Here is a 25,500-nt window from a genome sequence, read left to right as displayed (position 1 = left end):
TAATCTCTCTTGGTTAATTTATTTTGTTTCTCGGCTTAACATGGATATGCTTTTGGGTTTATGTGACTTGTTTATATGCTTCCGTTTCACACATTTGTATCTTTTACTCACCCCTAGTGACGAATAGGGTTTCACCCGTGAGGAAAAAAAGGCCGAGTATATGTTTAGGCCACTATCCGTTTAGATTTTACTTACCCCTAGTGATGAATAGGGTTTCACCCATGAGGAAAAAATGGCCGAGAGTAGGTTTAGGCCACTATCGGGCTTACATAAGCAGTTTGCAGTTATACTAAATATAATACAAAAATATTATACATGTACACTAATATTTATCTCCTTATATACCACTTTAAACAACAATATGACAATCATTCCTAACTACAACAAAAGTCCTCTTGCAAAACATAAGCTCCTTGCCATGGAAACGACAATTCTAATTCTTAACATAAGTAAACCTTTGGCTTAGATAGGTTTATGAGCAAACCATCTCTTAACCATCACAAAACATTCTTTAGGCTTGAACTCTGGGGCTGTGTGACCTGCTCCCTGTATAAGCACATACCAAAAGGGATATATTAATTTTATATAGTTGATCTACCCTAAGTATATATAAAATTAATGTCTCATACCTTTACGGTGACAAATGCCAAAGAATAGTTATCACGAGCATAAGTAGTTTTGTACCCTGCATGTTGACCTTTAACATACCAAGGGTCCCAATTATTATATGTGATTGTCAAATTAAGAGAATTTATCCAATTATATGTCCCCACATGTGAAACCATCATGTCATGATCTCCACTGTTTCAGAGAAAATAAAAGGTAAGTTGTAATAAGTATGGGTATTAAGGATACGATACATGAGTATGGAACTTCTAATACCTGAAAATCAAAGCTCGACAGTTTCTCTTGCTTAGTTTTTTGTGATATTCAACACTACTAAGGACGTCAAACTCATATGATGGCATTGATTGCTTACCATAATTGTACTGCATGTCCATATTACATAGGGTCCATTCCTTCACTGTTCCCTAATTAATATCACCTTATATATATTAGTAAACAAGAAATTAATATATACACACATTAAATCGATTGTAATGACATTTTTATTAATTACTTATTAACATACCTTACGTATATTAAGGGCTTTCTTAACCTTTTCGTCATTGGCCCAAGGGATTGCATACTCATGATAGTAACCCTGTTAAAAGATGATTTTATATAAATTTAAATATTCATACTAGAGCTTAGGACAATACAATGGTGAGAAAGTGAGAGAGATATGTACTTGGCATATGGAATCATTAATTGGATTGGCTTGTAGAGCTCTTCTGTTTCCCCTTACTATTGGAATAATGATTGTAAGCAAATTGGTTGCTGGATCGCAATCAGGTTCCAAAATTTGTTGAGTGTAAATGCCCTTAACACGCTGACATTAAAGAATACAAAGTATTGACTAAGTGTAGCTCATGAAACAAAATAACGGGGATAAATTTAGTAGCTATGAATTGTTCTTACTTTGTTGACCTCATAAATATTTGACATGCATTGCAAATTGTTAGAATCAGCATTGGCATAATCTCCATTGCAAGCCTTTCTTGTTGACTATAATAATGCACAAAATAAATCGCTTTTTTTGCTGCACTTTATTTGGAAGAAACACATGGAACCATGATAAAAAATAATGGAAACTATATATATGTTACCTCATATAAATCTTTGGATATTAATGCCAAACGATAAGCATATTCGAACCTAGAGTTTATGTCGAGGCTTTTATCTGTCAATGGATTTCCTGCCATGTATCCCTATGGTTTTCATGGACACGTAATTCATGCTTATAAATTTTTATAGATAGAGTACAAGAAACTTATTTGGGTTAATTAGTTATATATTGCACACAATATACTTACTTTAATGTTGAGAATAGGCTCTAATCCTTCGTCATTGCCTTTAAAACAAAGAAAATCAAAGATATGAATTTCCGTCAATTTAGTTTTTGCTTCTTAAAATATATATGGCTCATGAACTTGATAAAGAATTACTGAATTAGTGTTACACAAAATCAAGAACTAACAAAATTAAACATCATACCTTTATATAATTCTTCAGTAATGATCGGAACAACGATTCCAGAATATGAAATTCCAGCAACATACATGGGGTTTTTCAGAAATTTTGGATGATTCCTAACAAACTGCAAAGAAAGCAATCATCAATAAGATCCTTCCTTAATATAAATATAATTGAGCTACTTAAATTTTCACCAACCTTCCTAAGAAATTCAGCAGTCTGTGCTGCTGATGATGTATCACTAGAACGAATAGCTTCAGGAGTTTTCGTATATGAATATCCGGTTTGTGTGGGTGCATCCAAATATATTACATTTGCTACCTTTGAAACACCATGTATAAGAGATTTTAATGAAGATGATCGACATATAAATTATAAATTTAATAAAATATTTTAACAAAAGCAATATACTAGAAACAAGCACACAAATACATGTACCTTTGTCCAAGAATTTGGATGTAACTGTAAAGCTGGGACATTATCCATATAATTATCATACTGAATTTGCATCGGACCTAATAAACATAAAATTCAAAAAATTTGAGCTTTATTAAAATAACTGATTGAACTAACTAGCTTTAATCCTTAATTCTAGACATTGTCTCCTAGTATTTAGTAATAATTAAATTTTTGTAAAATTAATTTGCTGTATAACTAGATATATAATATGCAATTAACATTTGTAAAATTGCTTGGTATGAAAACAAATCCTCTAAAATAGAATATTTTTTATGGGTAACAATAAAGACAGGTAATCAACTGGGGTTCCAAATCGATGAGGGTAATGACGGTTGGATCAGGCCCTACAAGGAGATGGTGAAGTAAGAGTTTCTCAGTGAATATTTTGTTATTAAACATCAAGTGGATGAGTGAAACGCATAAGTTAGAATGGATTAGAAGGCTCAAGAAGGAATTTTATCTTAATTTTTGCAGAATACAAGAAGTACAAGTTTCTAACATCTCTGAGTTGGATATGAGAGGGTGTTGGGGGTGATGAAGACTTTGAATTTGATTTTGTTGCAGCAACAGGTAGATCAGGTGGTCTGCTTAACATATGGGATTGTAATCAGTTCTCAAAAGTTGTTTCAATTAAATCCAGGTTTTTTTATAGTCACGGTTGGCTATTGGAAACACATCCCAGGAGAGACCATATTTGTCAATGTCTATGCTCCATAAGCACTTGTTGAAAAGAGAAAATTATGGACGGAGCTTTTTAACCTTAAACTCTCTCCAGACCAGCACTTGGATATTCTTTGGTGATTTCAACTCGGTAAGAAGGCCAGACGTGCGTTTCAATTCCAAATTTTGCCTTTACACGACGTCGACTTTTAACAATTTAATACATGGTACTGGTATATCAGAATACAATATGGGCGGTAGAAGATATACTTACATGTGCGATGACGGGATGAAATTAAGCAAGCTAGATCGATTCCTAATTTGTCCGAACTTTCTTATGGCTCAACCATCCTCTATGATGATTGCCCTTCCTAGGGAATATTCAACCCACTCCCCGGTAATCCTGAGAACTAATGTCATCGATTTTGGTTATCGACCGTTTCACTTTTAAACTCCTGGCTCTTTAGAGATGGAATCAAGGCTATTGTCAAAAGTATGTTGGTGGTTTCAGTGTTATCAACATATTTTGGTGTAATTATTGTTAATAATGAGATACGATGAGCTCCATTTACTAAACGAGATTGGAGGAGTAGGTTGCACATTCGGAGTGATAAATGTGAATTCAGAAATACAGTGGTTCGAGGGCCCTAGAGGCAGGGTTCCAAGGGGCTGCTCCCTTGGCGGGGTCTTGAGGCAGCGCGCCTAGCGGGGTCCAAGGGTAGAGCCCCTGGCGGTGGTTATTTCTTAATAACCAACAATTTTGGTGATATCATGATGATGTCATAAGTTGGTTATGCTTTAATAACTAACATTTTTGGCGCCAAAAGCATGTAACTTCCGTTTAACTACTTTCCCTCTTGTATAAGAACGTTTTCTGGTTCCAGAATACGGGTTGAAACTTATATACACGAAAACCATACATTGATTTGTTCTATCTCTCAAGAACACAAAACAACAAGGTACTTTTCTATGGTTCTAATTTAGAAGTGGCTTAACTTCTAAATTGAAATTCTTTGGAGTATCCCAAATCTGATTTCATGATACCCCAGACTATAGGGTCGAAATCACAGATTTTGAAAAGTGATTGCTATCACGATCCAAGAAATATCCAAGTAAATTGATATTCTTAAGACCCAAAATTCTAACAAAGTACCTTTGACTGTTTTAGTGGATGGGGAGCTCCTGATGTCTATCTTGTAGGGAAACTAAGGGCTTTAAAGAAGGCAATCAAGGAGTGGAGAAAAGTGGAATTTGAAAAGGAGATAAATGAACTTTTGGATAATAAACAAAAGTTAGAGGAGTATGACAGAATGCCGAATACAGATCTCTTGAAGACTCATAAAAAGCAGATAGAAGAGAACGAAAACATAAAATAATGGAGAATGAAAATACAACAAGGCTTGATCTAAAACAGAAGGCACAAATCAAATGGCTAGTAGATGGGGACGAAAACTCTAGCTTTTTTCATGAAACAATAAAAAAATAGGAACAAGAGGAACAAAATTCATGGGTTAATGATCAACGGGGTTTGGAACACTGAATCAGAGGCCATTAAATCCGAGATATGGAATTTTTTGGGTCTAAATTCAATAAGACTTGTTCGATTAGACCTAAATTCATAAATGCAAAATTTAAGAAACCGAACCTTGAAGATTGTAGTTTTTTTGAGAAACCATTTAGTATGGAGGAGAAAAAGGAGACGATTTGTAATTATAGAAGTGAAAAAGCACCGGGCACGGATGGTTTCACAATCAAATTTTTAAAAAAGTTTTGGAATTTGTTGCAGGTTGATATTATGCGTTTTGTTAAGCACTTTGAAGAAAATGGAAAACTATCAAAAGGTTTCAACTCCTCTTTCATCACAATCATAACCAAAGTCAAGGATCCCATCACATTGAACCACTTCCAACCTATTAGCTTGATTGGATGTATGTACAAGATTATTGCAAAAGCTGTCGCCTTGAGAATTAAGAAGGTTATCAGAGACATAGATGAGGTACAATAGTGAATGAGGTGTGCTCAAGGGTGGAGAAAGAAAATAGGAAAATGATTTTGTTCAAAATCGATTTTGACAAAGCATTTGACTCCATCAACTGGGTGTTTCTTGACTCAGTCATGTGTCAAATGAGATTTGGAGTCAAGTGGAGAAACTGGATCAAGGGTAGACTTTCATCTTCCTATGCTATGCCTCCGTGTTGATCAATGGCTCTCCGACTAAAGAATTCCCAATCACCAAAGGTGTAAGACAAGGAAACCTGCTTTCTCGATTGCTTTCTCGATTCCTATTCATCATTGCAATGGAAGGTCTCTAACATCACTATAAAAATAGCTTATGATCCCTTCAATATCACATCTTTTCTATGCCGATGATGCAAATTTTCTAAGAGAATGGTCCATTGATAACCTCAAAATTTTGGCCTGAATAGTTAGATGTTTCAAAGCATCCTCGGGCTTAAAGATTAGTTTTTATAAGTCAAAGGTCCATTGATAACCTCAAAAATCTAAACCGCAAACCTATGGGGATGTATGCAAAGAAAACTCTCCCAGACATATGGAGCAACATAGTCAAGGTTAGAGATGATCTTGACGGTCTCGATTTGGAGTTTGACAAACTATTTTCCTATGTAGTAGGTTCTGGAGAGCAACATTTGAGATTTTTTTTATTGGAAAGTACTGGTAAACCATTTTAATAACGAACAGATCTTTTGTAAAATCCATTTCAGAAAATATATGGTTATTTTTATGTTTTACATTTACATATCTCGGTTATTTTAGTTATTAGCTCTTACTTTAAAGATGTGATTTGTATTCATTGTTCAATTAAAAATAATATAATAAAATACTTCCGTGACCTTCAATTTCGTTTTCCAATGCCAATGGACATCTTTGCATTGTGGCTAGAGATATATATTTACATACCGATTTGGAAGAAGAAGGAACGGAGAGTGGCACAACCAGGCCCTCCGGCGAGCCAAACAATCAGGGGATCCTCCTCGGGGTTTCCTTCTGACTCAACAAAACAATAAAATAGCTGAACAGCTTCATCTTCTCCTACTCCGATATACCTGTTCATTCCAATTTCCACAATCACAAATTCACAATCACCACTAATTGAGAGAGAGAGAGAGAAATAGAGAGAGAGAGAGAGAGAGAGAGAGACCCAGTTTCTAGTTTGAAAGGGAGAGGACCAGGGTATCCAGGTAAGGTTTCGACGATGGTTTGAGAAGAGGCAATGAGTAGTGTGGTGGAAAATAAAAGGAGAAAAACGAGGAACTCTGTATACATGAGAAGCAATGAATTGGTTGTATGCTTCATTGTTGAGTGTTCTTAAAGTGAAACAACGGTGACGAGGAGTTCTTAAAAATATATATAAAAAAGGAGATCTAGCAAGAGGATGCTAGAAATCGACACCCGAAAGGTGACGAGTAAATGATGTGCAGTTGGTTTTATAGGTGAATATGAGGAGAGACAAGTGTCGGTTTGGGTGCATACCATGCGTCACGTGTATTGCAATGAGCATGCAATAAATATGTATTGAATTACTTCCCTAGCCCCATTGTTGTGATGGATGTTCATTGAGTCAAGTGTTTTTGGAATACTATCATGGAGTCTAGTGCCACCGTTTGTGTACATTGACACGAATTGCTAAAGACAACATTAAAATTGTCATTTCGACATTAACCTCTTCTGCATTACGTCTCCTTTTGTTTCTATATACCTTTAAATTTTTTTATTTTTTTTATTTTTTGGTTAAATATTTAGATATGTATTTTGAGAAATCAAATATGTTCTTATTTTTATTTTATCCATTTTCATATTTGATCAAAACAAATGTCAAAATCAAGAAAGATAATTAATGGATTCCATATGTCATGAATTTATATATGTAGGAAGATATATAAGAACAAAATATATATGAATATTTAATTTTTCTATAACTAATAAAGAGTTATTCATAAAATTAACAGTGAAAGTGTTAATTTTGTTACCATTTGGTAACATCAAAATAAGTCACATTAAACCTTAGTCTCTAATTTGTCACCATCTTTCAACTACTACATACTACAAGAGGTTAAATACGTAATCGATCTATGTTACATGTCAGGTGGTCAAATATTAATCCACCTTCCTCCAAGTAGTGTCCACGTGGATTTAACAAAAAGAAAATAACTTTTTCCTTTTTAACTAATTGTATTATAATAATAATATAAAAGAGAATTTAATCTATAACCTTATAAACTTTGTAAAACTTCAAATTACATGTATATCCTTATAAAACCTATAAACTCACATATATACCCAAATACTTAATTTAACAATACTTAACATATTGAAAAAACAATATATTTAAATTACTTTTTATAAAAACAATTAATTTGTAACATGACAATATTAATTATACTTCTCCTACATTGATATTCTAGACCTATTTACCTTGTGAATCCTTACAAAATATTGACACTCACATTGAAAATAAAATTTTCGTGATTTTACTTGTAATTGAAGAACTAGATGAAAAAAAAATTGTTTAGAAGTGAATAATCGCATGTCTCCTAAATCGATTGTAGGAAATGAAATATATCGTTTAACAATCGATTAGGAATATACAATCATAAGGTTTTGCTAAGCGTTTTATGCAAAATATGAAACAGAAAAATTCATGTTGTAATATGGGAGGTATTGCAAATGAGTATTTTTAGTAATTTAGTTATAATATAATTGAAATATAATGTTTTTCAATTTTTAAGTATATTAAATTTCATTAAATTAAGTATTTGGGTATATACGTGGGTTTACGTCAAAATAAATATGCCAAGGAGGTGTTTGAATGGTTTAAAATGGGAAACTTTAATCTTGTCAAGAATCCCATAATGACATAGTGCATAGAACTATACTAGCAAATAAAGGAGTAGGAAAAGAAGTAGACACTACTTTACACAAGAAATTAGTGGGCAGTCTAATGTATTTGACAACCACATAACCCAACATGATGTTTTTTGTATGGTTGATTTACCGTTTCATGGCTAAACCAAGAATATTGAAGTATTTAAAGGGCATATTTGATCTTGATCTCTTATACAATAGAAATTCCTATTAAAAGCAAATCGTATATACCGATATCGATTATATCAGAGATATTGGAGATAGGAAGAGCACCTCAGGATATATATATTTCATTTGAGCGAAGAAACAATGTATTAGAGTTCAAGAAAAATGATATTGTAGCTTTATCCTCGACCGAAGTGGAATACGTGGTTGCAACCAGTGGCGGAGCCAGAGTCAAAGTAAAGGGGTGTCCCAAACCGATGGGTTCGGTTTCTCGGTTTTCCAAACTCAGTTTTAGGTTTAAACCCAAACTCATTCAAAAGTTTAACTTGTTGAGAATTGAGAAGCTTGTATTGCTTATATAACAAATATATAGGAGTTATGTTTCATGTTATGGCGATGTGGGACAATTTTAGAATTTTAAGAAACAGGTTGAAAAATTGATAAACAAAATAAAGTACACCTATGTAAGGGTTAAGATTCAAAACAAGGACCTCAAAGTTAAAAGTATAGTGCTTTACCACTTGGACAAATCGGTACTTGTGTTGATTTTCACAACATCATAATATAATAGGTATAAAATCCGTATAAAGCTATATAAAAGGAGATGCAAAAATAAAAGAAAATAAATGTTTGAAAGAAGATTTGAACTTGCAACCTCGAGAAACACCCCCTAACGCCTTAACGATCTGAACTAACTACAACTTGTGTTATTATCTCGCTAAACATAATAATATTATTTATATATACACTACATAAACCAAAATTTTTCTAAAAAAATTGCAGTACTGATTTTTTTTAGGGGAATCTAGGGATACCCCGGGATCTATTGTGGATCCGCCCCTGGATGCAACTTCATATGCATGCCATTGTGTTTTGGTGAAGTGACTTTTGGAACATAAGAGTTTTAAGCATCCATTAAACCCTAAAAAATCTAGTAATACATAGAAGGACAATATATATTGACGTAAGATATATATATATATATATATATATATATATATATATATATATATATATATATATATATATATATATATATATATATATATATATATATATAGACACACATACACACACACACACACACTACAAACGTGATGATGAAACCCATGAAGCTAGAATGTTTTTTAAGCAGCTAGGTCTACTTGGGGTACAAGCATAATCGAATTTAAATGGATGCTCAATTAGAATTTCAAGTTAAGGGGAGGAATTTATTGGGCTCCATTAAATAAGTATGCAAAGATTTAGTCTTTGATGCAAAATATGACTTTAAATCGTTTGTAGGGTCATCCCAAACAATGGGCAACGTGGGCGACCGCCAAGAGGCCATCCTTCGAAGGGCCCCTAAACGTTTCGACCTTATGTAATAGCTGATGGAAATACGTGTCCAATATCATAAAAAAATGGTGTAACTTTGAGAATAATGGTAAAATCTTTTTGGGTTGCCCTTAAGAGCAAGAATAGCTGGAAATGATTTTAGGAGATTGAGAAAATGATTTAATAATTTATTACATGTTAATAAATTAATTAGAAACTAGTTGAAATTAATTAGAATTTATTTAGAATTAACTTAGGATTAACTGGAATTAATCTAAAGGTATAGGGACTGAAATTGTTCAATAGTTGAACAATGAGAACATTTTGAAATCCATATAGGTGGACGATTTTGGAGGCTCTTAGGAGGCTTCCAGAATTAATCCTAGTAACAGATAAAGAAACCATTTGAATGTGGATTAAATCTTAATATTTAATTGATTCAAATTAGGGTTATCCTGTTACCACCACAACTATATATAGCACCCTTTGGGTGCTCATAATTTGGTCCATACCTACCTCGTGGAAGGCTGCAAAAAATGATTCCAAACCTCTCTCATATCTCTCTTCTAGAGTTTCTAGGGTTCTTGTCTTTTAGGTGTGATCCATTAGAGGGACTCTACTTTGGGTGCTAGTTTTTCTAAGAGCAATAAGAGATCAAAGGTACTAGAGAAAAATCAGATTTTTCAAGAGGTTAGTGCTATAATCCTTTCTCATTTAGCTTTTAGCATTAGTTTTAAAAGTACGTTGCTATAATAGTAAAACTTAGATCCTAGGGTGCATGTTCACTTAGGATGATTTTTGAATGCTTTCGTTTTCTTATTCTAGTGTATAGTTGCATAGAAAACCCAACAATAGCAACTGATAGAAAACATTTTTCCTATTTCCTAAGCACAAAATTCATCATGTGCGTGTTTAAATATAAACAAAGAAGGAAATCATCGAAAGTTTAAAATAAAAAAGAAGGTGTGAATGACACCAAAATGGGGGGATAAAAAAGTTGGAAATCGACTCATCAATGTTGTCCAATGGAAGCAAAGCAATGACGGAACGTCGTCGAATAGTAGGTTCCAACAAAAATAACTCAATTTTTTTTGTTCTTAAAGGTTGCCTGAAAATTCAATTAGATTTTTTTACATTTTTATTTTGATTTTTATAGATTATCTAGTGTTTAATTATTAGATTAGGTTTAATCATCTAGATTGTGCAATGTTTTATGTTTATGTGAATTTAATTTTACTTATTTCCTCTTTTATTATTCATATATGTCAGTTTATCACAATATGTCATTGTTATGTATTGTTATGTAGTGGAATTTTGTAAGTAGTTTCAAATTTCATTAAGATTTGGATATGACACTAGAAATGTGAACTTATGGTTGTTGTTTCACTTCATACAATTTTTTTGGACTTCTTTGTTAAGCTAATAGGAAAGATTGCATTTGTAACAAGTTAGAACCGAAAACTTATTTTTATGTTTTTTGATTATTAAAAGTAGTAAGTGATTTACAACATTTTAACTTTTTTTATTTTATTTTAATCATAGAGACAAAAGTCTTAATTTATGTTGGTTTATGTTCAAGAATTATAACATATAACACACTTACAATATGTATTTTTATAGTTTAATCTTTTATGAGATCCAAAATTTTCCAATAACATAACATCCTATATTTTCGGTATGTTAATATTTCTGTATTTTTATTATTTAATGTAATTAGTTTATTGTAAAAATGAGAGATATCTTAAATAATCAAATGTATAAAATACGGAAAATAATACTTAATAGGAGTTGAGTGTTTGAGGGTTTGTGATAATTTTCCAAAAGAGGGGCTGAATCTATAAAATTAAAAACCCTGTGATGCAAATATATATGTTTCAAGGGACACAAACTGTCATTATTGAAATTTAGGGTGCAAATTGAAAAGTATGAATTTGAGCACATGAAATTGACGGGAATTTATTTGGGGTTGATTTTTGGTTCCATACTCATCTATATACCAAATAAAAACCACCAATTAAGCCCAAACCTATTTTTTTGTTGAGTGTGCGTTATGTGTGTGTGTTCTATGGGTTGTGATTGAAGGAAAGAAGAGACATTCAGAGTGAGATCGAAAAAAATAGAAGGAGTGGAAGGGGGATGACCAAGAGAAAGGGATAAGGATTGTGTGGTTGTTGCTTCTATGTAGGTTTTTTAATTCATTTTTCTTCGGTGCGTTTTCTTCATCAATCATCACCACCACTGTTGGCCGCCATGGCCAATACCGTCGACCACCATTGGCCACCATAAAAAGGTGACAATGGGTGGTGCTTCTTCTTTCTTCTTGATCTTGCATGGAATCAGTAGAGAAAACCCAAAACCCTAGTTTGGTGTTTTTCTCTTTTAGGCATTGTACTTTGTGTTGTGGTTTTGACCACCTAATCATCGTCATGTCACCACAACTCATGATAATTGTTAAGCCCTCATTTTCCAGCTAGGATGTCGTTTTTATCAGAACTTAATGAGTTAAGATGCTAATTTAACCCAAATGTAAAGTGACGATTTTATGTAAAAATTCACTGTTCCGTCACATTTTTTGTAAAAATCATAATAAATTAATGGAAGGTCGTTTGAACCTGAAACCATTGCCCAATGTTCAAAAATTGAGTCTAATATATTTCGTTAGCTTTGATTTAAGCCTGGAAATGGCTCTAACTAGTGTGAAAAATGCTATTTTCACCGACTGGTGAATTGAACTACTAATTCTAAGGGTCTATTAGATCCTTATAACCCTGTTCTAAAAAGCCTCTAATAGGGTCCTATCTCTTAGTTGCCAAAAGACGTAATGTATGATAGGTTGTTTTCAAAAATTCATAATTAATAGTTGAAAATTCGTATGAATTTAAATGTAACATCCCGACTCCCAGGTATAAATTTAAAGCTTTTTATATTCATGTTATTAGGCCAACTCGACGAGTTGGAGGCCCCAACTCGTCGTGTAGAACCTGGTCAGCGCGCGTGGATTTTAGAACCTACTCGACGAGTTGGAAGACCCAACTCGATGAGTAGAGGCTGTGCTTGGAAACCCTAATTTTTAGGGTTCGCACCCTATTTAAAGAACTTTAAGTCGTTCCTCCAGCCTCCCTTACCACCTTCACGTCCAGAGGCAACCCTAATCGAGCTAACCTTCTATTTTGAGTGTGTATGAGGCTAAAGAGTGTGTGTTTGGTGTTTTTCTTGAATAGGCTTGGAGATTGAGAAGCTTTGAACGAGAAGGAGCTTGTAAATCCAATATCTACTTTGTTTTGGCATTCATTTGAAGGTAAAAAGTTGTTACCTTCATTATTTTCTTGTTAGATCTCTCCATTCAAGAGTTTAGGGCCTTTTTAGCCCACTTTGGATCCATTTTTGGATGATGAGCATGATTTGAAGTTGTAACTTCAGATCTAGACTCCTCTAGGCCCCCATAGTTATAAAGTCATCGGCTTTATCTAGTCTTGGCCTTTCTCTATGCCCTAAACCTCTTCCTAAGACTAGTTTTGGGTGTTTTAGCCTCTTGAAGCCTTGCGTGCTCGTAAAGTTAGCAACTTTACGTGGAAACTACACCCTAGGAGGCTAGATCTATACTTTGGAGCCTTGGTTTCGCTTAAAAGCGTCTGAATGAGAAAAGGGTTGAAGGAACTCGACGAGTTGCATATCCGACTCGACGAGTTGGTTTGGATTTTCCCGAACCTTTTGGACACTGCATGAACTCGACAAGTTGTTTGGAAACTCGGCGAGTTTACTCGAGTTTTCAGTCTCTGAGTTCTGAAGGAACTCGACGAGTTGCTAGATGCACTCGACGAGTTGGATTAACAAGGACTGTTGACCTTGACTGTTGACTGTTGACTTTGACCAGGGTTGACCAAGTTTGACTTTAAGGGTATTTTGGTAATTTGGGTCTTGATAGAATTGGTCCTATGATAATTGTAGGTGTTTGAGTTTGGAGTTGTGTTTGGGGAGTTTGACATTATCATATAGTGCTACTCGCAAGGTGAGTTTTCCTCACTATACTCAAGGGTCTAAGGCACCAAGGCCGTCCCTTTGGATTGTTATCTTGCTTTATTACTGTTATGATCTGTTAGATCGGTATCCTAGTAGATAGGATGTTTCTATATGGTTATGATCTGTTAGATCGGTATCCTGGTAGATAGGGTGTTGCTATTCTTAGTGATCTGTAGATCAGTTTGACTATCTGTAGACTGTTATGTGATTATTTAATATGTGTGCACCTGTTTGATTGGTGGTTAAGGCTTCTGCTTCGTTCATGAGCCAACAGACCGGGGCATTCCAACCCGATGGTTGTGGGCCGAGAGTATTCCATCCCGAGGATGATTGGACTCATAGTATGTGGGCATTCCAACCCGATGGTTGTGGGCCGAGGGTATACCATCCCAAGGATGATTGGACCCATAGTATGTTGGCAATCCAACCCGATGGTTGAGGGCCTGGGGCATTCCAACCCGATGGTTGATTGGGCCTATAGTATGCTGTTATTATATGTGTGTTATTTGTCGTGCGGGTATTTTGGGGGAACTCACTAAGCTTTGGGCTTACAGTTGTTGATTTTGTTTCAGATACTTCAGATGATCGCGGGAAGGCGAAGGGTTGATCATGCAGCTCCTCATGTTTTATGATTTTGATTTCTGGGATACTCTGACATGAAACTATTTTGAAAACATTCTGTAGTAAATAATGGTTTTTGAATGTTTGAAAAAGTTTTAAATTGTCCTTAATTTTACGGATGTTACAAGTTGGTATCAGAGCCTTGGTTTGAGTGAATTGGAGGAACACTCGTGTGAATCCAGTCTCAAACTAAGGAAAAGATTTTCAAAATGATTTTCAAATGGTTTTCAAATAGTTTTCAAGTACTAAATGAGGATGCAAAGTGTACGATCAGCCGGAGCCAGTAAGTAGACCCCAAAATATCATACTGTTATTTGATATTGTGATATGTTCGAACAGCATGCTAGTGATAGGCTAGGGATCTTCAGGAATTGCATGATAGAATTGTCTGATTATATGATGCCTGATAGCCTAGGATTTTTCTTATATGAAATTGACATCATTACTGTAGTTGCTTAGTGTATCCATCACGGTTATATATAACTAAGATCTTATAGCCTGAGAATGTTTGGTTTGGCCTTATTTCATGTTCTTGTTTGATGAAGGGTTTAGGGTATAATCAGGTATTCGAAAGTCTATAGGGTCTAGCATTATGTATGGCTAGTAAATACGAGTGCTGCAGGGTTGGTGGAAGTTTCATGGATGAGTTGTGCGGGGTCAGTCGGCCAGTTATGAGATATTTAGCCTTCCTCTAGGAGTGAGTATTGAGCTCTCGCCTATGCTTATGTATATTGTTAGGGTGTTATGGTGATACTTGAGACAAATATGGGTAGGCGTGGAAGGTAGTATAGGCCCGTACTACTGAAAGTACAGGACCCACACGCGTAGGAAGGAAGTCACGAACCCTAGGGCTTTGTTGGGAGTTGGTTCCCCGTTATTATATGGAATATCTGATATCTTCCTGGTATATTTTCAGTATGGTGGTTATGAGACGATTTGTGACCGGATCCGGGTCAGGATCAGGAGATGGCGGCCAGGATGGGCCCTCATCATGTCAGGGAGATCATCAGGGAGGAGGTGGTTGAGATAGTCTGTGGTCAGATTCCGGAGATGTTTGGGTCTATCAAGACCGCAATGATGAAGTAATTTGATGACAGATACGCAGCCATTGCTGAGATAGCTGCTGCTGCAGCCTCCGCGGTCGTGGCGACTACAGGTACGGGGGCAGGTCGGGCTTTCCAGTACTAGGACTTCGATAACATGAAGCCCCCACCTTTTGATGGGGTCCAAGACCCTATCACAGCCATGAGGTGGCTATCTGACGTGGAGATTGATGATGGGGTCTTATTCTGATGAGCAGCGAGCATCGATTACTTGGGATCAGTTCAGGGAGATGTTCCTTGCTCGCTATATTCCGCGGGTTGAGCGAGAGCGGCTAGCACATGAGTTTTTGGATTTGAGATAGGGCTTGGAGTTGGTGACGGAGATCACCCGTATGTTCACTGAGAGGGTGATATTTTGCCCGGAGTTTGCGTCCGAGCAGGCTCAAATGACTCGTTATCTGAGCATGCTCGAGACTGACATCAGACAGTTCGTTGCTACTCAGCGTTGCGATACTTTACTGGAGTTACAGGAGTCCGCTAGGCGGCGTGAGCTGGAGATTGAGTTGCACCTGAGAGTGAAGAGGCAGGCCCCGACGCAGTCACAGCCTGCGCCGAAACAATTTAGGGCCGCTGACTCTAGTCATGGGAGTCATAAGGGTCGCACTTGTGGAAAGTGCAGTAAGGTGCATGATGGGGTTTGTTGATCTTCTTTAGGGTGCCACATGTGTGGCAAGCAGGGCTACATTGCTAGGGATTGTAGGCAGCAGACTCCAGCTTCTGGGGTCAGACTTTGTTACCATTATGAGCAGGTGGGCCATATGAAGGCCTAGTGCCCCTTACTAGCTGCCAGACCAGCGCATGCTCCAGCACCGGCTATACTGAGGATTACTGACGTGGGTCAGGGTAGAGCAGAGCCCCCGAAGGCTCGGGGACGCGCTTACCAGCTTACGGCCGAGGAGGCCAGGACAGCACCAGATGTGGTTGATGGTATGTTTTTATCCCTTATCTTGTTGATTATATTTATTTTATTCTTATATGTGTTATACCTATGTTAGGTATGTTCTTAGTGAACTCCTTGCCTGCTTTGATATTGTTTGACTCAGGGGCGAGTTGGACTTTTATCTCGCAATCTTTTAGTAGGGAGTTCGGTTTTCCCTTAGGAGAGCTAGAGTGGCCGTTGCGAGTCTCCATCGCCAACGAACACGAGATTTCTGCTTCTTGAGTCTATCGGGGTAGCGTTCTGGAGATCTGCGGGGTATCCTTTCCAATTGATTTGATTCCGATTCCCATGGGGGAAGTTTGTGTGATAGTGGGTATGGACTGGCTGAGTCGATTCGTTGCCATGATCGACTGCGAGGGTCAGCGTGTGGTAGTTCGAACCCCAAGTGGGGGAGAACTGGTTATCTACAGCGAGGGCACCAGGTTGGGTTCAGGGTTCTGTTCAGCTGCCAGGGCTCGGCAGTATATTCAGAACGGGTGTGCGGGTTATTTAGCATATGTGGTAGATACGCAGGTCGGGGATCATGTCTCAATTTCAGAGGTCCCAGTCGTCAGGGAGTTCGCGGATGTGTTTTCGGAGGAGTTACCCGGAGTACTTCCAGAGAAGCAGGTCGAGTTCAGGATCGACCTCGTACCAGGTGTGGCCCCTATCGCCAAGGCGCCATACCGATTGGCACCACCTGAGATGCAGGAGCTGTCATCTCAGCTGCAGGAGCTGCTAGGCAACAGTTCATTCGTCCGAGCAGTTCTCCGTGGGGAGCGCCGATTCTCTTCGTGAAGAAGAAGGATGGTTCATGCCGGATGTGCATTGACTATAGGGAGTTGAACAAGTTGACAGTGAAGAACCGTTATCCATTACCACGGATCGATGATCTCTTCGATCAGCTACAGGGAGCATCTTGGTTCTCCAAGATAGATTTGAGGTCCGGGTACCATCAGGTTAGGGTACGGGAGGAGGATGTGGAGAAGACCGCGTTCCGGGCTCGTTATGGACATTACGAGTTCGTGGTGATGCCGTTTGGGCTTACCAACGCGCCATCTATATTTATGGACCTGATGAATCGGGTATGCAGACCGATGCTCGATTGCTCAGTCATAGTGTTTATAAATGACATCTTGTTGTATTCCAAGACCAAAGAGCAACATGAGGAGCATCTTCGGGAGCTATTGGGAGTCTTGAGATGAGAACGAATTTATGCCAAGTTCTCAAAGTGCGAGTTCTGGTTACGAGAGGTTTAGTTCCTTGGACGCCTCGTTAATCAGGAGGGGATTTTGGTCGATCCGGCCAAGATAGAGGCGGCTATCCAGTGTGAGGTCCCTAAATCTCCCTCGAATATCAGGAGCTTCTTGGGATTGGCAGGGTACTACCAGAGATTCATACAAGATTTCTCCAAGATTGTAGTACCCTTCACTCGTCTGAAGAGGAAGGGGGTGGATTTCCGGTGGGGCGCTGATCAGCAGAGGGCATTTGAGACCCTCAGACAACAACTTTGCGAGGCTCCAGTCTTGACTCTCCTAGAGGGAGTTGAGGATTTTGTAGTGCTCTGTGATGCATGCATCACATGACTAGGAGCGGTTCTCATGCAGAGAGGACGAGTGATAGCCTACGCGTCACGGCAGTTGAAGCCGCATGAGACGAGATACCCCACACACGATTTAGAGTTGGGAGAGGTGGTATTCGCTCTTAAGATTTGGATACATTATCTCTACGGGGTCCACTGTACTATATACACAAACCACAAGAGTTTGAGACACATCATGGTGTTGGATTAATGTCTAAGTCCATAACTATAATTGGTAAGACTTGACCCGACCCGGCATGGTCCATTTGGGTTGCATGGCATCATGCATTTGGATAGACTATAATGAGAGAAATAACACTTAAGGTTGGTTAATATATTATAAGTTCTAATATATTAATAAGGTTATTTAATTAGTATTGATCAAGAATTAATTTGGAATTAATTAAGTGATCAAAAGGAGACTAATTAAATATATGGGTTGATTGTGTAAATCATTCATTCTTATATATGTGGGCTTGTGATCCAAGATTTCTTATGTTGGACTAAGTCCATGGGGTGACCCATGGATACTCCATGGAGGTTAAAATCCATGGAGCATAAGGAATGGGTAATGTTATGAGTTACATGGTGTAACCCTAATAGCCACCATATAAAAGAATCCCATGGCTCAAGAAATCGTGCACTAATGTGTGAATATGAGGGCTAGACGATTTCAAGGAGTGTTCCATTTCTCTCAAGTCATTCCATGTGCATTTGGTGTTGTGTGAACCATTTGAGGTGTCACACTTGGGGCACTAGGCACTCAAGCTTCATGGAGACAAGCTACATCAAACAAAGGTATGTATTCTATCCATTTGATTAACCAAGTATCAAGTATTGTATGCTAGATAGGGTAATACCTTGGAAAGTTCATAATTGCATGTATAATAGAGAAAACATAGATCCAAGGTATTTAGGGTTGCATGTACACTTAGGAGTGTTAGAATGCGCAAAACCCATCAGTGGTATTAGAGCCAAGGCTTGTTTTCTTGTTATACTTGCAAAATTAGCTGAAAAATCGAATTGTATTAGTTTAAAAGTTATGCTAATTACTTGAAAAAAATTTGATGTGAATTATCTTTGTTCATATGAGTTTATTAGATTAATAGAAAAGTTAATTGATTATGTGTTTTCAATCCATTTTAATCTAAGAGTTGATTCTAAAATGTGTTTTTGTAACTTGTCCTCAAGTTATATGAAAAGTCACATTTAAGTTTCATAAAACTCATAAAAAGTTGGCAATGGTTACAAAAATGAAGAGTCTTGTCCTCATTAAATGGTTTTATGACTCCATAACTTGTCCTCAAGTTATGGAGGTTCAAGAGTCACTTCATTAAATGATAAAATGTGTAACCTTAATTAGTTTCATAAGTTACAAAAATAAAGAAAAGTTACATTCTTTTATTAGTTTAAAGTCTTCCATAACTTGTCCTCAAGTTATGGAACTTGAAGAGTTTTTTTTAATTAAAACTACTTTAAACACATAAGTTATGGAATTAATTAGTTTTGAATATTTTCAAAACTTGCCCTCAAGTTTTGGAATTTGTAAAGTTTTCCCCATGAATACTTTAATTCCAAGTTAGCCCTTAGAATTTTAAAAGTTAAAATTCAACCCTTATACTTTATAGTATTATAAGTTAATAATAAATATATGTATAAGAGCAAGTCAGTCTTACCGTTAGTAGGCCTCATTCACGAAGCCGGTCTATAAGGGGGGTATAAGGTTACTGCCTATAAAATGGCAGTTTAATGGGTGTCCACTCTCACCCACCGCTTCCTTGACTGGTGGAGGGTCGTTAGCCGAACGGGTAGGACAAGGACTATAATTCTCCCTTCATTAAAAGTATTAATGATAAATACTAAGTAACTAAACTTTTTATAAATTCCCAATCTTAGTTACTTAGGAAAATGTGAATAAGGTGCTAATCCATGAAATTACACTTTACACTTTGTTTAAACCGTTAGTGGAGCGTGTGTGGTTAACCGGCACACTAACCTGGATTTAACAAAGTAGGCAAAGGGTAACTTAATATTTATCATAGTATCGGTGGAGCTCGTGTGGTTAACCGGCACATCGATTGAGGGGTAAATATTAAGGGTACCAAGTATATTTGCATGGTTACTTCACACCTTGCTTTGTTATCCTCGGCATCCCAGTCACAAAACCTGAAGGGCACACTCGAGATTGAAACATGCCATTGAAAAGTTCAATGAATCTCAAAAGATCTAGGAGTTTCAAATCCAATTAAAAACCTAATTACATTATTTCGTTTTTCATGGTGGAAATTGGTAAATCGTCATTTACCTACCTTCAACTATTTTATAACTCGGATTACGGCATCCCTCTTCCAGTTATAAATAGGTTGTTGGATCCTAGCCTTAATATTTCATATTGGGTGTTATATTAAGGACTTTAGATCAACTATCTTGAATATCTCCCAAAAGATGTCTAGTTCAGACATCTATGATCTTCCCAAATCTCTTGGAACTTTACTTCCTCCACCTCCTCCAATTATTCTCCCTAACCCACAAGTTCAAGGTCACTCAAGCCCTAATAGCAAGCAAGGTCTATGTGTGATCACATCTTAGAGATGAAGTCACATATTGACAAGCTGGGAGAGTTGGGTGTCAAAGTCTTGAGAAAGTTGGATGTTCAATCACTTTCTAAGTCACATAGTGAGTTCCTTTGGGACTACTATGAAACAGACTATGACATGAACCTTAATGATCATATCTATTTGCTTGGTGTTGCTGAATCAGCAATGATTTGGAACGATAGTAAAGCAAATTTGATTAGAAGATCAACTTCCCAAAAACTTTATGGACAGTGACAATGGTGACACTGGAAATCCAGAAAAAGCATTCTCTTCCCAATGGAAAGGGATTGGCCATAGTCAACCCAGTTGACCAAATGGTAAGGAGAAAGGCTAAGTCTGAGATAGTCCCATTACCAAAGGTTCCATATGTTTATTTTGCCAAAGGAAGGGGCGTTGATTGCAAAGCTGCCAAGTTTATCTAAGGATGTTAAAGTCAATAAGTCTGACTCTACTTCAGGTAGAGCCCATTATCTAACTCTCTTAAGTTTCTATTCTAAGATCCTCATTACATGATGTGACTGGGTCACATGTTGATGTTTTAAGAATCAAAGAATAGAGAGAAAAGCTTAAAGGAAGTATATGCTGATTCTGATCGCGTAGGTGGATTTCGATCGCATCAGAATTTTGAAGCTGTTACTTAGGAGTTATGATATATTGCTTAGGAATAGATAACAACAAGTTTTTCCGTATGCATTTGCACTATAAGGATAAGTTTTTTCCGCAAAGTTTTGAAATAAAATAAAAGTTTTTAATTTTATATTTATTTTAAATATCCTTACAAGTGGCATTTGTGAAAAATGGTTGTTTATATAATTCTATTGATAGCAATATTTGGAAAAAAATGGACTTGATTCTTTCGTTTGTGGTAGTGTCATAATTTACCAAATAAGGAAAGACTCTCATTCCCAAGGCTTCAGTTGGATAGAAACTTGGAATCATGCAAGTTGAATAGTATGATGAATGAGAACTTTCAAGCATTGGAAAATTAAGACTTGTTCACATGGATGTGTGAGTCAAGTTAAGGACTAAAGGGATCGAGTACACATTCTTGTGCACAGGTCAAGTCCACCACAAAGCTCGTTAAGACTATTCGTCATGATTTACTAAATTTTAGTAAATATGGTTATACTTACAAGTTTAAGTATAATTCTGAAACATTGGAAAAGTCTCAATGTATGGCAGAACGAATGGGAAGAATCAAATTAGGCAGACAGATAAAAGTTTCTCAAATCTGAAAAGATGGGAGAGTACTTTAGTATCATGTTTTGTGATCATCTTAATGATTAAAGAACCACATCACAATTGGTCTTCTAAGGACATCTTAGTGCATTCTTATGACTAAGAAAAGGAGTCATGAATTGTTGAAATGGTTAAATCAAGAAGATGAGTCATACTTCGTTTCAAAACAAGTCTTAGAGTCATACTCCAAGACTATAAGTTGAGTGACATATCTTAAAGAAAGGTTTATAACACTTGTCAAATGTAAGAGTAAAAGTGTCCTACTCTTTTACATTTGAAGTTGGTAAGTTGTGATGTTTTGGATTAAACAAAGACCAACTAAGGCCAATTGTGTGAAGTGTTTTTCTTGATAAAGAATCCGCACTATCTCTTGAATATTTGGCAAGATAGTCTTATATGTCAAGAGGACAGTGGGAGTCTTAAAGATCCTAAAAAGAATTTCAAGAACTAATCAAGAATAAAACCTGAGGTTCTTCACTAGCACACGACTTGAGGTTTATAACCTATCATGTTGACATATTCTGTGCCCATTCCAGTTAAAGTTGGCTTTGCATAGGAGTTATGAAAGTTCTCAATTGGTTGCATAACAACTTGGAAGCAATGGCAGGCCCTGTACTGCCAGGTGGCAAGAAGTTAAGATTGCATAAGTTCAGTCCATATGAGTTTGGATTTGTCATTATCCTTGTCTTGTGACTATGGTTTTGACGATTCACATGGATAAGAACACATACACCATAAAATCTAAGGGTCATAAGGTTTCTCTCCGATTCATGAAAATGATGGTGAGGAAACACTTCCACCAAGTAGATTTGAAGCAGATGGCAAAAGGTCTAAACAATTGAGACTATGACTACGGCATCCCTTTTCATAGTTCTGAAATTGTTTAGACACACATGCATGCTATCTAAGGAAAGGTGTATGATTTTGATAAAGTTTTATCAAAGCATCTCGTATCAGAAATCTGAACTTTGGTAAGGAAGTCAATAAAGTATTGATTTCTAGAAGTCCAACTGATTTCTGAGTACATGTCAAAGCTAGTGGGAGCATAAGTGTTATGCTAATAATCATCATGTTAGTGGGAGCATGATTAATTATTGTTAGTGTTGCAAGTTAGCAATGTTAATTATAGAAAACAAAAGTTTCAATTCGTGAGGCTGCAGGGATTGAAAAAGTTGATTTGCTATAATTAAGGGAGAAGATATACTTCATTTCAGTTCTAAAGGCTTAGATTGAGACCTTAATCATCTTTAGTCAAGAATATATATATGAATTTCATGTTGGATTGGTTCAACTTAAGGAAATTCTATATATTGCGTTCTCAAAATTCGATTATGATTACGTCATCCCTCTTCATAGTCAAATTTTGAAAACATGGCAAATAAAAATATTGTAGCAAAAGACTGGTCTAGAATCATGTCTTTATGTGAGACATCATGAATCGTGTACCATTTGCTTTGGGTACAGGATCGATTGCATGTGCTATAATATTTGTCATTTCTAAATTTTTCCAAATGCCCAGAGGCATTAAGAAGGGAAAAGGTCTAGAATTGGATATGACTAAAATGATTAAGCAATTGTCGAGGACAATCTGAGGTTTACCAAAGATTGGTTGCTCAGGGACAGTTGGAAGTATAGTGCTAATTTTGGAAGGACCATATTGACATATTCTGAAAAGAGGCATCTCTTATTCAGAAGTGATAGTCAAAATGAGAATATGGAGTTGTCTCCATAGGTGGAAGTTATCTGTGTAAGATTAAAAAACTTAATGCAAGAAGCATGTCCAAAGCAATGTACTTTGAATATGAGACTTAGTTTCCATGGAGTTGATCTCCATTGGAATACCTTATAATGACTGTTGACAAGTCTTTGTGACTTTGTACATATTCATTACAGGAGGGTCAGTGCATATAAGTTTAAAATCTAAACAGATTTCGATAAATGATAGGAATTTGAAATTCTCACATTTTTCGATAAGGATTTGGGAGTGTGAAATTAGAATCATTGAAATTATGTTCAATTGGTTTATTTCACAAAGTAAGGATCATAGACAAACATAGAGTGCATACTTGGTGTATGGCAAAGCTATTGTTTAAGAAAAACATAGTGTACATGCTTGGAGCATGAGACAACTAGTGTTTTTAATTCAAGTATAAAGTTGATAAAACCGAAACAATGAATAATGAGTAATTAGTATGGTGATAAATAAAAGTGTTTATTTATATTCATAGGGTTTGATACCATATTTGATTCATTTATTCTTGTGTTTCACTTTGCATGTTTTGACTTCCAGAATAACTAAGTCACTCTTCCTGAATGATTAAGTTATTCAAACCATCCACAGTCGGTCATATGTTGGAAGTAGATATGAATCAAGACTGTCATGGGTTGGTTTGTAGAGGTCCAAGTTGGTGGACAAAGTGGTGCTACAACACTCATGAGTGCTCATAAGTTCTGAGTATTGCATTCAACCCACGCTCATTTGAATCACTTCATGGATTTTATCACGAGTGATCATGAGACGATAATATCTTATATTCTTCAAACCTAGAGATATGAGTTGTTACTATGAGTTGGTTGTACATTGATTGCACGAAAACGCATTCGGTAACTCGATGTTATAAAACGTGCCTTTGTGTATGATTCAACAAGTAGTAGAACAAGCCATATGAGTCGAAGTTTATCCATTCCTTTTACCTTCGGGATAAAAGCGATATCTGTGGGCCCCTCAATGATTTAAAGATGATACATGTGAGTGCTTGGCCAAGCCAGGACTGATTTGATTTGTTCAATCAGTCAGTCATCATGAATCGAAAATCGGGAAACAACAAATGGACAGAGAGAATGATTGATAATCCATGTCTCAGTCCATATGATATCTAGAATGGAGGAATATATGATCCCTTATCTAATGGACAAGTCATTGACAAAGGTCAGAGTTCATCGACAAGGTCAGAGTTCGACAGAAGCTTTTGAGAGCTACGATTGCTGATCGGTTCCTGAAGTCATACGCAATAATAGTTTTAGACTTATCCAAGTGGGAGACTGTTGGATTAATGTCTAAGTCCATAACTATAATTGGTAAGACTTGACCCGACCCGACATGGTCCATTTGGGTTGCATGGCATCATGCATTTGGATAGACTATAATGAGAGAAATAACACTTAAGGTTGGTTAATATATTATAAGTTCTAATATATTAATAAGGTTATTTAATTAGTATTGATCAAGAATTAATTTGGAATTAATTAAGTGATCAAAAGGAGACTAATTAAATATATGGGTTGATTGTGTAAATCATTCATTCTTATATATGTGGGCTTGTGATCCAAGATTTCTTATGTTGGACTAAGTCCATGGGGTGACCCATGGATACTCCATGGAGGTTAAAATCCATGGAGCATAAGGAATGGGTAATGTTATGAGTTACATGGTGTAACCCTAATAGCCACCATATAAAAGAATCCCATGGCTCAAGAAATCGTGCACTAATGTGTGAATATGAGGGCTAGACGATTTCAAGGAGTGTTCCATTTCTCTCAAGTCATTCCATGTGCATTTGGTGTTGTGTGAACCATTTGAGGTGTCACACTTGGGGCACTAGGCACTCAAGCTTCATGGAGACAAGCTACATCAAACAAAGGTATGTATTCTATCCATTTGATTACCCAAGTATCAAGTATTGTATGCTAGATAGGGTAATACCTTGGAAAGTTCATAATTGCATGTATAATAGAGAAAACATAGATCCAAGATATTTAGGGTTGCATGTACACTTAGGAGTGTTAGAATGCGCAAAACCCATCACATGGATCAACCGAACCTGAACATGAGACATCGCAGGTGGCTGGATGTAGTCA

General features: G+C 36.5%; 1 protein-coding gene across 1 annotated transcript; it reads right to left on the bottom strand.

Moving 5' to 3' along the window:
• Positions 1–323: 323 nt before the first annotated feature.
• Positions 324–6,581, bottom strand: LOC145116404 (serine carboxypeptidase-like 17). Its single transcript, XM_079052749.1, has 13 exons — positions 6,356–6,581; positions 6,115–6,260; positions 2,515–2,591; positions 2,275–2,397; positions 2,098–2,200; positions 1,917–1,954; positions 1,710–1,811; positions 1,522–1,608; positions 1,292–1,432; positions 1,133–1,204; positions 883–1,031; positions 630–801; positions 324–546 (listed from the first exon to the last, which is right to left on the bottom strand). The coding sequence occupies exons 1-13, from the start codon at positions 6,508–6,510 to the stop codon at positions 463–465; spliced, it is 1,449 nt and encodes a 482-aa protein (XP_078908875.1). The 5' UTR covers positions 6,511–6,581; the 3' UTR covers positions 324–462.
• Between the last annotated feature and the right edge of the window lie 18,919 nt (positions 6,582–25,500).

The sequence above is a fragment of the Lactuca virosa genome, chromosome 5, assembly GCF_052849685.1.
Source record: "Lactuca virosa cultivar CGN04683 chromosome 5, Lactuca_virosa_CGN04683_v6, whole genome shotgun sequence".
Lineage (NCBI taxonomy): Eukaryota > Viridiplantae > Streptophyta > Magnoliopsida > Asterales > Asteraceae > Lactuca > Lactuca virosa.
This window is presented reverse-complemented; position numbering and strand designations above follow the sequence as displayed.

What these genes read in the sequence shown, in the direction of transcription:
- LOC145116404 (XM_079052749.1), bottom strand. Translation starts at nt 6,510, where the DNA reads ATGAAGCATACAACCAATTCATTGCTTCTCATGTATACAGAGTTCCTC. An exon ending in ATCCAAATTCTTGGACAAAG is followed by an intron (nt 2,398 to 2,514) that starts GTACATGTATTT and finishes GGTGTTTCAAAG; the next exon opens with GTAGCAAATGTAATATATTT. An exon ending in CTGCTGAATTTCTTAGGAAG is followed by an intron (nt 2,201 to 2,274) that starts GTTGGTGAAAAT and finishes CTTTCTTTGCAG; the next exon opens with TTTGTTAGGAATCATCCAAA.